The following is a 15,865-nucleotide window of genomic DNA, read 5'->3' as shown; positions in this document are numbered from 1 at the left end:
GCTGCTTTACTCAAACCACCATGGGCTCCATCCCAGCATCGTGATGACTTCTACGCAGAATCATTAAGTGTGATAAGAAGCAAGTTTTGGCAAACATCCAAATGTCTGTTTCTGAAGCACTGGTACTCAGAAACCTTAATGCAAACCTAATAATTGTGCTTCCACGCATACAAAGCCAAACATCTATTTTCTACACAAGAGGGTCTGCTTCCCTCAGTGCAGCTCTACAGAGCAAGAGCAAAATAAAGTTCAGTCAAATAACTGCTCTCCACTTCCTACCCACCCCTCCAGTCTCCAAACATCCTCTAACCCAGATTCTAAAACGAAGAAAAACGAATGCCTCATTATATAAACATAAGTGATGTTTGAAAATCTACTTGCCTGCTCACCAGTAACGATGGGGAAACTTCCCTTGGTGAAAAGTCATGTGTCATCACTGCCCGCAGCTTTCACTTCAAAGTTTAATAAGAATAATAAAAAAAAAGGCTTTTATGTTATGCTTTTGAATCACTGCTGCACTGGTCAGACTAGGTCTTACAAGCAAGCACCTCCACTGCCCAGGGAAAAGCAGCACCGCTGTACTCAAGTCTGGTGTTCCCCTCCAAGTGAATGGCAACAGGCTACAGATGGTTGACATCTCCGAAAAGACTAACCCTACTCACACCATAGGTCTATCAAAGGCTGTCATGTCCTGGAAGTGGTGCTCTTTCTCCTCACTGGTAAGACAGGAAATCCAGACAAATAGCAGAGAATGATACAAATCTTACAGTGAGATCCAGAGAGGAACCAAATTATCACCAATTTCAAAAGGATTCTTGTCCCTTTCTCGCTTCCATGATAATGATTAGCAGAACTTGGGCCCTTGCAAGCCCTGGCTCCAAAACTTACTGCTTTGAAAGCACAACAGCACAGAAGGAGCGGCAGGGGGACATTCCCCCTCCACCGAGTCCTTCAGGAAAGATGATCCAGTTAAAGAGGGCTGTAAACGCATCCTTAAAAATTATCTGCCCTGAATAACAATGCAGTACTTTATTTTGGTAAGTGTGTTCATACCCACTTGCATGAGCACACAGAGTGGCTATTCACCCCCTTGGCTGCACGGGTAACAGCGGAAGCACACAGGGCTTCCTTTCACAGCACTGCAATTTAGAACAGTGCTCACAGGGGGTCAGCAGCAGGTGCAAAGTCACAACTTCCCCAACCCACTATAAACAGAGATTTTTGTCCAGTCCAAGATTAAAAAGTCACATCTCACCTGCAAACATGCTTGCACAGAGGGACAGCTATGACACCAAAATAACCAATAGTGCTCTTCAATGGGTAACAGGAACCAGAAGTTAGCTAACTGCAAGTGCTTTCACATGAGGCTAAGACAACAAACCAGAAAAAAAGGGCACTCTTAAGTGCCCCAAATTTACATCCAAAAAATGGGGTGATTATCATACAAAACACACTCAAGCAATTTCAGTGATTTGAGTTTCTTGCTAGACATGAGGAACTCCCTCTTATTATTACGTGTATTAAGGGATCAGAAGAAGAAGATGAGGGGGAAAGAATCGATTACCAGCTGGAAACAAGGGTTATAAGAGAAGATTGGAAAAATATGAGAAATGAAAAATAAATGTGTTGTGCTTTTATACACTGTACAGATTGCTACAACCAAAAATTACATCAAAATCGAGTCACTTTGCTATACCTTCATCACGCATTCTATAAATTTTGATATATTTTCCTATATATATCATATAGATATATCTATATCATACATATAAATATATATACCAATATAGACCTATATTTAAATAACAAATGAAAAACTTTCACTTCACTGCTTATTTTGACATGTGCTATTGATTTCAAAATCACGGTTTTATCAGGAATCAGTGCAGTAGAGCTAGCACAATATTAATGAGAGTTAAGGGGCGCAGGAGGTGGGGGGTGGTGGTGGGAGGGGATATATTAGACAGCCTTTATTTTCTCCATAGAGCATCAAGTGTTGAAGCTTTTGTACCAGTTACTTAGCTCACAGCAAGAATCTACCTTTCTGGCACCCTTTAATGCTTATCATTCTTTGTCAGACCCTAAGCAAAAGCAATCTTACTCCTCCCTAATTTCATATGAAAATATGAGAACCACTGCATCAATCACCTTATTTTTCCCCATGACAGCCACAATTCATTTTGGCTGAGTATTCTCTGATAGGGCACAAAGTGCTTGCCATTCACTTTGGGAGAATGAAGCTTTAAGAAACTGTATTTTTACTCTCTTTTTTGCAAATCAAGTCTAAGCAGCACCACTGGAGGCAAGAAATAAGTGAGCTGGTTACATTCTCCTGGACATTAAGTCTTTTATATGAGGACATATATGAAAATTGATGTCCTTTGATGAGACTCTGGAAACCAATTATAGCAATAACTCCTGAAGTACAACTGCACAAAGACTGTTAATGAAAAGTGTGATACCCTTGAAAGAAAAGCAACTGGACCACTGGCTTTGCCTCAGCCTACACAGGTGTTCCCTTCTAACATGTTCTGCCTGCCTTATCTCCTTGACATGGTCAAAATCCCTCCACAACAAAAGGATTTATCACGAGTATCTTTTTCCTTTAAGCATTTCTATGGCTACAATCGCTGTAATACCTGAGAATATCATATTCTGTTACACATTTATCTTCAAAATGTCCTTTGGACAAAAGGGGATTTAGCACAGACAGAATTAACACACAATTTCTTCAACATCACATGAAGTCTGTCAGGGAAAGCAACTTCCCAAGCACAAGTGAAGCATCCCATTTAATCAGCAGCCATGTCCTCTCACAGGTATACATGCCACATATACACCACATACACTTCAGGCCAAATAACTTGAAGTAAACCAAAACCAAATATATTTTCTAAAAAGCTGTAATAATATTCTTTCTCATCAGGAACTGAATTAATCCTTTAAATCCCTTGTCAACAGTTGACAATATGAAACAGAAAAACTTATACAGCTGCATATATGCAATACCCAATTCCCAGATTTTGAAAGCAGAAAATACATCTTTGAATAGATGCTGTCCAATTTTCCAAATATACCTCGAATGTCATCACAACACATTCACAGTCTTAAAACATTTTTTGCTATGACTCTACTGCACAGTGTTTTATGGCCAGCCAGGATAATGTAGTCCAGTGACTACTTCATCCTTTTGAAAGGAATAGGCTTGAGCTGCTCACAAAACAAGGTGCACTCTGGTTCTCTTTAGAGCATTCCCTCACACCATCATGGGTTAGGTAGAGCTTTGATATTCTTACAATCAGACAAGCTGTGAGTGATGAGCAAGCCATGCAGCCTTTTAACAAAAGCTTCTTGGAGACGGCACATCTTTTGTCTTCCAAATGAGCTTACTTATAACTTGAGAGCTTAGCAACATAAGTAGAAGTCCAAACGTAATTTAACTAAAAGATAATGCATACCACATCCACAATAGCCAAATGAGGAGGCCCAAAGAGGGCAGAAAAGTTAATTAAGAAAGATAGCTACAGATTTGTCATTTTGGTTCAGACCATCTCTTTTCAAGGCATTAGGAAGGACTTCTAAACTGACCCTTCAGTTCCTTACAGTGTTAATGAATTTTAAAATATACTAAATTCCAAGCGCAATGGAATTAAACAATCCACCTAAAAGCCACAGAAAAATCAAAAAGCTTTGAAGTACGGAAAAACTCTTTTGAAAACACTATGTATTCTTCAAAACAGTAACAAAAGAACTGGCAGTAAGAACAAGACCAGGGCCTTGCTAAAAGCATATTAATTTCAGAAAGAGGTATTGTGTCACCATACAGTAAACGTCATCCATAGACCTGTCTTTCCTGGAGTATGCTTCTCCTACTCACAGGGCCTTCAAAACTGTCACGGATTCATGATCCATGTGCAGAACAAAACTGGATAAGCCAACCCTTTTGGCCATAACAATTCATCATGCTTTTTGTCAACCTAAATGGAGCACACTAGGTGCTTTTATTGTTTAGAAAAGCTTGCCCTGAACAATTCTGTGCTTTCCATCATTTTAGGTATAAATGCAGTATTACCAAAATAAAAAACTCAAACCAACCCCTCAAAACAAAGTCCAGCTGTTGTTCTCCCCTCCTGCTTCTGCAGTTTATGAATAAAATTTGTATACATAACGCCGCCGGTTACTTTTATTGTTTGCTTTGGATAGTGAGTGTTTCTTTTTTGTTCCTCCCTTAACATGTTAACAGGAAAAAGACAGAAGCTTCAGAAGAACCAACCAAAACAACAAACAAAAACCCCACCAAAATGAAACAAACAAAACCCCCAAAACACCCTACCAAAATGAAGCCCATTCACACTACCCCAACTTAAAAGTCTCACTTTGTGTTTAGTTCTAAATATTTTGAACTTTTTGGTTACAACCTCCCAAATACTCATGTTTCTCTCTGCTTCCTATATTTAACAACATTATGGTTATATTCCTCCACACATCCAAAATAAAGTAACTGCTGTGACAACTTTAGGCCTACCAGGTACATCTAGAAAATATCCAAGAGCTTCCAGTGCCATGAAAGCAAGAGTAGGCAGAAATTTACAGATTGTTTTAAGAACATAACTGGACATTTCAGTCTTTTGTCTTGCATAGGAAGCCACAGCACAGGCAGCTTCCACATGCCAGTGTACATGTTGGCAGGTTCCTGGGGAGTGCAGCAGGGGAAACGCGTTAACTGAGATGAACAAGTCTGCACTGCAAATACTGGAGATCAAGAGATTGATTTCATTTTTTGTATTGGCCATTATAGGGTTGTTACCAGCCCTTGGAAATACTCATTTCTGCATTTTGAAGCATGTATATGTCAAAGCCAAAGCAGGGAAGAACAAAGGAATGCAAAAAAAAACCCCACCATAGTTGCAGGGAAACAGAGTCCCCAGTGCATTCCCTCAAAGCCACTGGGCTATCCAAGATTTACAATTTCTGTCTTACTCATATACGGGAAGACTCATCTCGCTTCCTCCCACTGCTGGAGTTGGGTTTTGATTAGCGAGCCAGGATTACCTTGGCAGAATCAACAAGCAAGACCTCATCTGCGCAAATCTCAACACTCCAGTTTATTACTGGAAAGCCTGGCAGTTTTTAAACTTTCTTGGGTTTTGGAGCTCACAGATGGTCCAGGACTGTTTTGCAGCCCCATACAACAAATCTATGCCTACTGGGAACAGTGTGCTTTTAAGTATCTTCCACAGATTCTTTAGAAATAAACCACTGATGTCCCTGCCCTCACCAATTAAATGCTGAAAACCAGGGCTCTAGATCTATCAAGCTGTGTTGTTATGAACCACGGCCAGAAGGGACAGGAGAAGCCATTAGCTTTCCACAGATCTTTCTGCCCTATGAACAGTTATGAGCTTGCAGTCAGAACAGGATAAAGAACAAACCTCATACCTACTACTCTACTCTCACTTGCTCTGTATGACTCTGGCTGAGTTTTATAAAACAGAAGAGACAGCAATGAAAAGTGGAAATACTGAATCTAGCTACCTTCTCCCCTACAAACTGTCATCATGTTTTTCCAGGGTTCTCCCCAGTTAGTATGGCAATCAAACAAAAAATGAAACGCATATGGACAAGGCACCAGAGAAGCTCATCCAGGAGAAAAATAATTCACCAATAATCTGAGTATCCTAAAAATACACTCATCTCCTCTACCACCAAAGGGAAGTTCATAGGACTAGCAAGTCTTCACACACAATTCCTTTGAAAATAAACTCATACTCTCTCCTCCTCCGCAGTGTATGATGCAGGCCTAATAACAGAATAAAAGTTTCCTACCACCAGTGTTTTCACACTGCCTTTTCTTTTATGCACACACCTGCCTGATGCAGGTGTGATTTCTATCCTGATCGCTGCTGAAGTTTTCTGTTGTTACTTAGGAACACCCTTTCAAGTTCTGAGGTAAAAAACATCCAAGCATTCCCTCCAGAGTAACATAACCATAAAGCAACACAGTGAAACTTGCAATGCTAATAAAAACCCCCACAGCCAGGCAAAATGAGCCCTCACCACACTGGAGGCCACAAAATAGTTAAACAGCGAAATCAGTTTTCCCTTTAGGCTAGTCCTTCTTCATTCTTGTAGATTTAAATGCAATAAGGGCAACTGCAAAATTCACGCACTGCAAACATGGCTTGCAAATTAAGTGCTCATTTTTGTTCAGGGATTTAAATTTTAACATCATAAATTATGGGTTGGACAGACTGGAAGGAAAGAGCTGCTTGTACAGTGCATCTGTGGCTTCAGGGGGAAAAATAGTTTAATTTTCTTAATGTCATGAGACTCAACCAGTCCAACTGTTGTATAAAACACACATGCGTATGTAGGACTCTGGTAGTTAGCAGGACTGCATTTCCAATACCTATTCCTCCAAGCAGTTCTGTTAGTTCCCTGGAAGACAACACAACTACTGGTTACCACAAAAAATTGTTCTCAGTTTGTAAACCACCCCAAGCTGGATACCCCAAGGAGTACACACCACTCCTGATAAATCTACACTCAGTAAAACAATAAATACATCTTTAGCAACGTCATCACATGGATCAACTCTGACAATACAATTGAAACTATAAACCAAGGAAGTGTAAAAGAACTTTAGAAAATAGGATGCAAACAGGCATGTGGGCACCCAGACAAGTACTTTCCACTTCTCTGCAGAGGCAGCAGCACTATTTGCTAAGTGGGACTAGGACTCCAGCCACAAGGACTCTGCCTCCCTCTCAGCCACCAGCCTGCTGCTGGATGTTAGACGAGTTCTTGTCTCCTCCACGTCCCAGGTGACCCAGGCATTGACAGGAAATTCCTGTACTAATTGACAAGTGCAGAAGTTCATTAACAAATAGTTATTAACAGATCTGTCTGCTATCTCCTGAGAGAAGCCGACACTTCAAAAAAACCCCAAACCATTTTCAAATAAGACTACACTCCTTCCCCAGAGGCCCATCACATCAGGCACACACAATAAAGGCTTTTCTGCACTTTCTGAGTGCCTCACAAAAAATTATCATGACCCATTCACCAAGGCACAGTGGTTTCCAAGCCTTTCATCTGCAGGCCTCAGAAGATTTTCCAGCAGACACACAACTACTGGCTAGAGCAGCTAGGGTAGTGCATCCTAGTTTTATTTCTCGGATCCCTCAAAAGCAGTCAAAAGGCCGCAAAGCAAGAAGCTGTGTAACCCTGCAGCCTATTCCTGTACAAAGCAAGCAATGCTCATCCTTGATGAAGATTATTGACATCAATTCTCTGAAAACCAGAGTTCTGTGCTTGATCCCACTAAAAAGCCTATCAATTGTAAGCAAAATCTGCATCTACCTTCATGGGAAATTTGTCCGGTTTCTCTTCAGTGGTGGAATTTCTTCCTAATTGTAACATTAAAGGAAGAAACAAAAAAATTAAGGAAGTCATTAAAACTCAAGCCAAAAAAGCAACACTTTGTGGCGTTTGGGAAGTAATATTGAAAGCACTTCTTCTCCTGTTTTAAATTGAATTTTCACTTCCCCCACCCCCCAACCCCCTCCAGTTACAGTCAGAATCACAGATTAACATGAACTGGAAGCAACTTCTGTTCCCTTGGTCCTTTTCCCCGCAAGAAAACAGGGACAAATTGACTTGGGTTGCTCAGGGCCGTATCCGGCTGTGTTTTAAGTATCTGCAAGGATATCCCAGCCTCCCTGGGTAGCCTGTTCCAACATCTGACCCCCCTCACATTGAAAATTTTTTTCCTAATATCTCATTGGAATTTCCCTTGTTGCAACTTGCGTCTGTTGCCTGCTGTGCATCTCCCAGAAGAGCCAGACTGTCTCCTCTCCATACCCTCTCATCAGTTAACTGAACACATAGGACAGGTTTCCATTAAAGACAGGCAACAGAGAGTTGTACTCCCAAGATGCTCATTAAATTATGTGCACACACATATGGATTTTCCGCTTATTTTTTGGAAATACAAGTACCGTATTTTTGTTTGCAGCCTAATACTGTCTCTTGTGGATCGTCCTTCTGCAGTGTGTACCACCAAAGGCTTACCTTCACAGACAAGTAGCACAGAGTAGCTAATATGGTAAAAACCCACACCTCAAGATTACCCTGTAGCAATCCTCCCATCCAGAGCAACCCTTAGTTTTCGTTCCCTATGTGTACTAGCCCTGCCAGCCTGAGGTACTTACACGACCTCACGCCACACTGTGGTTTTCAGAACTTCTCCGTTAAGCAGGGAAGCGACATTTAGCGATGTGGAAACTGGGCACAAAGGAAAACCACGTGCAAACTTGCGGTCAGCACGAGGATGAGGACCACAAGCCCGCGGCTTGTAGCTGCTCCGCGGTGACACAAGTCCTTGGGGTCACGCAGGCTGCAGAGGCAAAGCACCGTAGCGAGCTCAGTGATGGAGCGCGGTTGCTCTCACCCTGCGAGCGCACCTTTCCCTCTAGAAGCCAATCTGCCACACACGGATGGATGCTTGGTGTACACAGTAGATGTGTTCAGGGGGGGTGGTTTGGTTTTGGTTTGTTTTGGGGGTTTCGTTTCATTTTTTACACCACCACCCTCTGACATGAGCCGTTTGCGGTCCCGTCCCCCGGCGCCGACCTCCTCACAGCCCCTGCCCGCACCTGACCGGTGGGAGGCACTGACAGATCTGCTACGCCCAAACCCCCTGCGCCGGTACCCGAGGGCAGTGAGCCCAGTCCGCCTTCCCTCCCTCCCTCCCTACCTCCGCGGGTACTTCAACCCGACCTGACAGCAAGAGGCAGCCGGCAGCCCATGTCGGTCAGCGGCCACAGAGCTGCCTCGGGTCTGAGGAAGGGTCTCGACGAGACTCTACCTTTCGCCAAAATGAACTTCAGATAGGGCCCACCCCATGCCCTACTCCTAGAGTGCAGCCGGTCCTTCCCACCTCCGTGCCGGACCTCCCCACCTCCGTGCCGGACCCCACCGACCATCCCTCCCAGGCAGCTCCGGCCTCCCACAGCCCCTCTCCCGCCGTCCGGGTAGCCGGGGGGCCCAGCGGGCGCCCCGTCCCCCCCGCCCCAGCCCCCGTCGTCGGAGGGGGGCCCCAGCCCAGCCGCTACGGGGGGCGAGGAGGAGCCGCAACAAGTCCCCGCCGCCGCCGTCAGCCGCCCTTACCCAGATAGTGCCGCAGGTCCAGTAGAAAGTGCGGGGGCCCCCCGTTGAGCTGGTAGAAGAGGGAGCCCAGGCAGAAGAGCAGCAAGGCGGCCATGCAGAAGCCGTAGTCGCGCAGCGAAAGGAAGGGTAGCAGCGAAAGGGGCCGCCGCCTCTTCCAGCCCCCGCCCTGGCCCGGGCCAGGGCCCCCTCCCGCCGCCGCCGCCGCTGCCGCCGCGGGGGGCCGGGGCGCCGGGCAATCCCCGCCGCCGTGCTGCTGTTTCTTCTTCATCCTCCCCTCCGCCGCCGCCGGCTCACGCAGCCCGCCGGGGAAAGCGCATCCTCCATCCGCCTGCTCGGCTCCGGCTGCCCGCGGCGGGGAAAGTTCCCGGGAGCTTAGGGGACCCGTCCCGTCCCCATCGCCGCCTGTCCCCAACTCCGCGGCAGGCGAGAGTCCCGGCGCTGCTGCTGCTGCTGCTGCTGCGGCGGCTGCTGGTGCTGCTACTGAAGAGCGCAGTTAAGGGGAGGAGAAGGAGGTGGTCACCATCCCGCTCCCTGGGGCTCCTCTCCTCCTCCGCCGTACTCTGGCTCCCTCTCTCCGCTCGGCCTCTCGCTCCAGTGTCAAGTTACAGCCAGCACTGCGCCGCCGGCCGCCTGCAACTCGCGGCTGACTTGTGCGCGCCGCCCGGCCCCGCTGCCCCCCGCCCACCCCCGGCCCGCCCCGGCCTCCGGTATCTGCGACGTGCACGTTGCCTCCGCGCGAGCGACCCCTGCGGGCGCCGCCGCAGTCAGGCCGTGGGGCGGTAGCGGCCGGCCCGCCCCGGGCCACCTAACGCACCTGCCCGGCTGCCCTCAGGCCGCGGGGTGCGGGCCGGGGCCGGAGGGGTAGGGCTGGTGGCAGCGGCAGCGCTTCCACTGCTCCGGAGCGCAGGGTCTGCCTCGCAGCCGGCCCCGCGGGCAGCCGCGGTTAGGCCTGACTTGTGCTAAGCGCCTCTCTTGTCCCTGCGCCTCTCCCGCTGGAGCAGGCCTTGGGGACCAGTGCCCTGTGGCCCACACATGCCACGTTAGGGCTGCCAGATCTTGCAGTGGTAATAGCAGCAAAAAGGTTTAATTGTAGTCATTTAGACACAGCGTGAAGAGGCAGCAGCACCTTTACAGTCGCATAACATCATTCACGGGGAAGAGAGGGACAGCTCTTCGTCGTGGCTTTTTTGGGATGATTAAAGTGGGGCTGTTGTCTAAGGGAGACAAGGCTTTAGACAAGTACGGAAATGACAAAATTAAGGTTGCTCAAGCAACCTTAATTTGACCCCTTTGTACATATGGCTTATGATACAGGCTCTAATTACTTGATCATGCTGTTTTTTCCTAGAGAAACACTTCCCACCATGCAAAGGGTGAATGGCATTCACTCAGCACTGAGCTGTTTAGTAGCTTCATCCTCTTTATATAACATATGTCCACAATATGTCCTGATGGCTTATTTGGAGCTATTCTTGTCCTTGGGCATTGTCTTCAGAAGAAATACATTTCAGTCCCTCACATGGCACAGCAGTAGAGGAGGGGGGCTTGGGGTGGTAGCGCCACTACACTGTTTTGTTTTATGGGCTTGGGTGGCAGGGGGGGGTCCCCAAGATCCTGCTCCCAGGATCACATGAGACTCTTTGTTTCTCAGCAATAGCAAGTTCTATCCCTCATGGGTTGGGAGAAAAGTAGGAAATCACAGCCCAAGGGCGACTTGCCAGGGCAGAAATTAAAAAGCAATCACCCTTTTCCTTTTTAGGCTTAAAAACCAAAATGCATCCCGATTGAGGGAGCCTGACTCATAACTTTTGTGCACTTGAAGCTGGAAATCTTGTTCAGGAGACCGCACTCAGATGGTTTTGCCAGTTACACTGAGGGACTTGGGTAAATGCCTGAGTCTTACCTATGCTACTGGCTTTGTTTTGTTGCTGGCATCCAGCAGCAAAGGGCATCTGCTGAAATAGGGAAATTAATCTTACTGGTGTGGACAAGAGCACAAAGCCAGAATCTGACAATAAATAACCAGTCCCATTGCATTCCTTGATAAAAAATATCCCCATACTGACTGAAAGAGCAGACCTTCTTAGATAGATTGGAAAGGCATTTCCTGGGCTTAGTTACACAGTTCTAACACATGACTGCACAAATCCTTCACAATCTTACACAAAACCTTTAGCAAAGACAAAGTTAGGAATGACACCTCATTTTTGAAAAGGAGAAAAGTAGTATGATACAAAAAGTGAGTCCACTTTGGGATAGTGTTTAAGCACCAAAAAAAGGGGGGGGGGGAACCCCAGCAAAAGAGACATCTTTAGGACTGTGGCTCATTTTAAACAGAAGACTCAAACACCTCTCAACAGATAAAGTCATAACTCCAATTGCATGGTTAAACTACCACTTCTTAACTCTCATGAATGTTGCTTTGAAACACTTGGGAAGTATTGGGGGCTCACTTACTGTGAGCTGCTCTCATGGATGTTTTACATTGGTTTACATATCCTTTTTGAATCTACTGGCTTGTCTGAATGACCACGCCGGAGACTGTTTAACAGTGGTAGTTGCTTTTATAGATGACAAACAGGTAAGAACTTATACTGAATGGTTGAGAAAATGGATGCTTTGATGAGAAGACAGACAACACCTGTGAGGTGAATCAATAAATCTTTGTTTTTCTGGTTGCTAAGAATGTCTTTGATCTCTAGGAAGAGTTTGGCGTTGGTTTGTTGGGGTTTTTTAAAATGAAAATATGGAAAACCAGACCAATCAATGGAATAAAATTTAAGTGAGAAGACTACTGTTGGCAGAGTTCTTTCTGTATTTCTAAACATTGACAGGTAAAAAAATATCTTGGGAGGAAGAAGAAATAGAAATCTTTTTTGCTGGAACATATACTTCGACATACAAATTAAGTTGTAAGATTAATTACTTTCACATATATGAACTGTCACACCTGCATTATGCTATTATTTAGAATGCCTAAATCCAACTAGGGCAACGAGCAGGAAAATAAATACTGTTTACTTTGTGCTATAGCTTGATACAGCAACTGTTTTCTTATTCTTAATTCCCCTATCACTCATCTACTTTAATGAAAACAGTATGATTTTGCATGCACAGCATAAAGCAATTAAAACATATATACATCCTTATTACATTTCCATTCACAAAAAAAAAACAAAGAATCCAAAATACAAACCCATGTTAAGGGAATGTTATGGTTGAAAAGCCAAGTGTTGATACTTTAGGATAATACGAAGAAAGATTTTTTCAGTCTTGTTTTGACTTGCAAAGGGTATGACTGAAGAATTAGCCTTTAATTGTGTGATGATATCGTTTTGCTCAGAAGACCACTGCCTCATACAGTGCATGGGATGGACACTGTTCACTAAATGTGCAGCTTTTCGGTTTATGTTTAATCTCTTTGTTCAACATATGTCCTCAGGCTTTGTTTAAAGCTATTTAAATCCTGCTTGTAATGTGGAATTATTAATATTATAGCAGGCTTTTCTACAATGTTCATTGTTACAGTACCTTGAGCATAGGATGAATGCTTATGAAGTACTTTAATGAAATGTAGCTGATATCACCATTTTACTGATTTGGAAATGAGACGCAGAAGGATTAAGGTAAATTTGTCTATTAATTTTGGTTGCCAGCCTTGAGATGACTGGAGTTTTCCTTGGTGGAATTGTGAGAACTGTGCTGCATTTTGTATGTTCAAAGCATAGCTCGCTTTGACTTCAGATGCAGCCATGAATGCCAATGACTTTTACAAATCAGACCTCAGGCTCTCAAACCAAACACCAAGCATAAAAGAAAGCACTTGGTAGCCACCTGTAGTTCAAGTAATCTCCCTGACATCATCTAGGCATGCTGTGGTGCTAGCAGGCACAGATCAATCATTTTCAGAGCAGTATTCACTGCAGTAGTCCTTGTCCTCTGCCTGCCTTGACCTTGTCCCACTCATTGTTTTCCTTCTCTCCTAGATCTAGTCTCAGCTCCAGGATCTTTGTCCAAATCTCTTCCCTTCAATGACCTCATACAGTCTAGGTCCAGCTATTGCTCTGACTGAATCCCCCTCCCAGCTGCAATGGTTCCAGAAAGAAGAACATTTTGAGCACAGAGGTGATTTTGATGGAAGAGAATGCTCCATATAGTCAAAGGAGTGGAGCTGATGAAAGTTTCCAGTGGGTCCACATTGGTCGTCTGGTAGAGATTCCTCAGCTGATTAGAAACTCCAAATGCATGCATTCAGAAACAAGTTCAATGAGTGAGATAAAGAGCTCCTGGAGGCTATATAGCCGGCAGTACCTGCAGAGACTCATTTGGCCACATCAGCACGGGCTACTCACTGGCTGGTCAGGTCTGGCTGAGCCAGCCTCGACATAACATCTAGCCATCTGGGCTGTGCACTCCTGATTCTGAGCCTATATGGCTAGTACCTTGTTTGGGAATATCTGTGCCCAGCTGCAGGGGTGCTGCAGCTCTCTGCTACTTAGTGCACATAACCTGAGGTTACAGAGAGATCTCTAGTCTTCCATGGGAATAGCAAAATCCACACACTCAAAAACCAAACACCAGTGCTCCAAGGAACAGATGCGTGATGATTTCCCATTTTTGCAGTGGTAGGATTTTATTTCTAACATAGGCAAAACATTTTCCCCTTATTCTTAGAAACATCTGAACACATTTTATTCAAATGTTCCAACTAAATTCTCATTAAGCAAAATTCCCCAGCTGGGATATTTCAGAATAGGCAGTTTGCAAAGGTATAAATAACTAGAAAGGGGTAAGATATAGCCTGGGCCTGAATTTTCATCAGACAATAAGGATAAAGGAAATTTAGATGCAAGGCTTCGCTGAGTCAATGTTCATTGGTATAGCAGAATAATAAAATGTAATGTCATCCGAGAAGCACCCATGAAAGATCACAGCCTTGGATTCCTTCAGCACTGCCTGTGATTCAGAAAGGGTTCAGAGCATAACAGAGTAATTGTCGGCAACTGTGCAGGCTCCATTTTGCTTTGTTCAGTGACAGTTAATAATTTGATAGAGATGAAATAAGGGTGCACTGTACCCTTTCATTTCATGCATACAGAATGCTTGCAAGTTTCATCTGCCTTGACGGAACTGAACTGCAGCTCTTTGCTGGCTGGTTGCATTCATTTCTGTCCTTTGTGGAAGGTTCAGGAATATAACCTGACATATATATATGACAGTAAATATCTGAAGACAGGGAAACAAGCTTGTGTGCCAGATAGATACAACTTAGTGACACTTAGATGGAGCACGTTCACTTCAGAAGAGGTGTTTATAATTTGTAATCGAAATGCTACTTGGAAGTACATGAACATATTCTATCAACATCACTTGGTGTGTGATACATTTATCAAAAGGAATTTTTATTATTCCTTTGGCACTGCTGGCTATCTCCATTGAAGTGCTGCTCACAGGGCTATCCTAAATCCTGAGACTACTGTTTTTGTTTGCTGAACCTTCCCAGAAAATAATTAACAAGAGGATTCAATTAGGATGCTTTCCTTTTTAATGAGCATGCATACCAATCAGAAGAGGCAATTGAAGCTAGAGGCACAATAGAAGAGGACGTTGTATAATGTATAGTCTTGATGATCAATCCTTTCCTCTCATAAATATCCACTCAGAATTCCCCGATTGAGTTCCCTTTGACTTTGTGTCCTCTTTGTATTGATTTTCCAATAGCAAATTCCTGGACTTGTGTGCAGAAACTACTAATAGAAAGGCAGAAGCTTCAATGTGTAAATGTGAATTTTCACACAGTAGACCCATTAAAAGCTACATGTGTTCAGACAGTTAACAGAGTAACACCATATGATGTACTAGACAGATTTAGACATGTAAAGATGGAGACAGCCACATGGGGAAAATACATTACTGGTGCTAATTAGGTACTAATTAATGTAGATAGTTAGGCATTATGTCTAAATCCAGGAAATGGAAAAATATGTTAGAAACACACAGCTACCTCCGAAATAGATGGTGCATGCATGCAACCGCATGCAGAGCTATGCCATTGGAATACCAGGGAGCAGCAGAGCCAGTTTAGTGCAGGGTGTCAGGATGGCTCTCCATTGTGGTTTAAACACTGGTTTACTTTGGCCAGTCCCAGGGAGATTTTACAGCTCCTCATAGTGCACCATATTCTGTAGCATAGGGAAAAACATCATGGAGAAGTAAGCTAACACACAAATAGCTGCAGTGGTGTTGCAGCTGGGAACACTATGGGAGGATGAATCAGCTCTCTATAAGAAACCTCAATCCACATCTCTGGAACTATTCCTAAAATTAATATTCCAACTCCTAATATTCTCCAAACTGTAACACCACCACCACCGCTCCTATAAAATAATGCAGACCTTCAAATGAGGTCTCTCCAATAGGTGAAGTTTCCAACTGGTTGTAGAAGACTCTCCAACTGGTTTGGGTTTTGGATTTAGGGTTGGAGGGTTAGGCACCTGGGGGTGTGAGATGAGGGAGAAGGAAGCTGAAAAGCCAAGATGAAAAGAAGTTAGAAAAAAGAAGTGACAAGCAGGTTCATGTGGAGGACTGGAAAAAGAGTGGTGCATCAAAGGTGAAGACAGAGAAGATCCTACACCTAGCATGGCATGCAGGGTGGAGAGGTGACTTGAACTTACAGGGGGGAAGAAGGAAATTC

The 15,865-nt window shown here is 44.4% G+C and overlaps 1 protein-coding gene across 1 annotated transcript in view; it reads right to left on the bottom strand.

The window, feature by feature from the left end:
- UST (uronyl 2-sulfotransferase) overlaps positions 1-9,827 on the bottom strand; it is a 157,345-nt gene extending 147,518 nt beyond the window's left edge. The window contains exon 1 of the mRNA XM_065680536.1: positions 9,172-9,827. Coding sequence (XP_065536608.1) covers positions 9,172-9,439 — 268 coding nt within the window. The 5' untranslated portion in view covers positions 9,440-9,827. The remainder of the gene's footprint in view (positions 1-9,171) is intronic.
- Positions 9,828-15,865: the final 6,038 nt, after the last annotated feature.

Source organism: Lathamus discolor, chromosome 5 (genome assembly GCF_037157495.1).
Source record: "Lathamus discolor isolate bLatDis1 chromosome 5, bLatDis1.hap1, whole genome shotgun sequence".
NCBI classification, from domain to species: Eukaryota; Metazoa; Chordata; class Aves; order Psittaciformes; family Psittacidae; genus Lathamus; species Lathamus discolor.
Note: the sequence above shows the minus strand (reverse complement) of the source record. Positions and strands in the feature narration are given on the sequence as shown.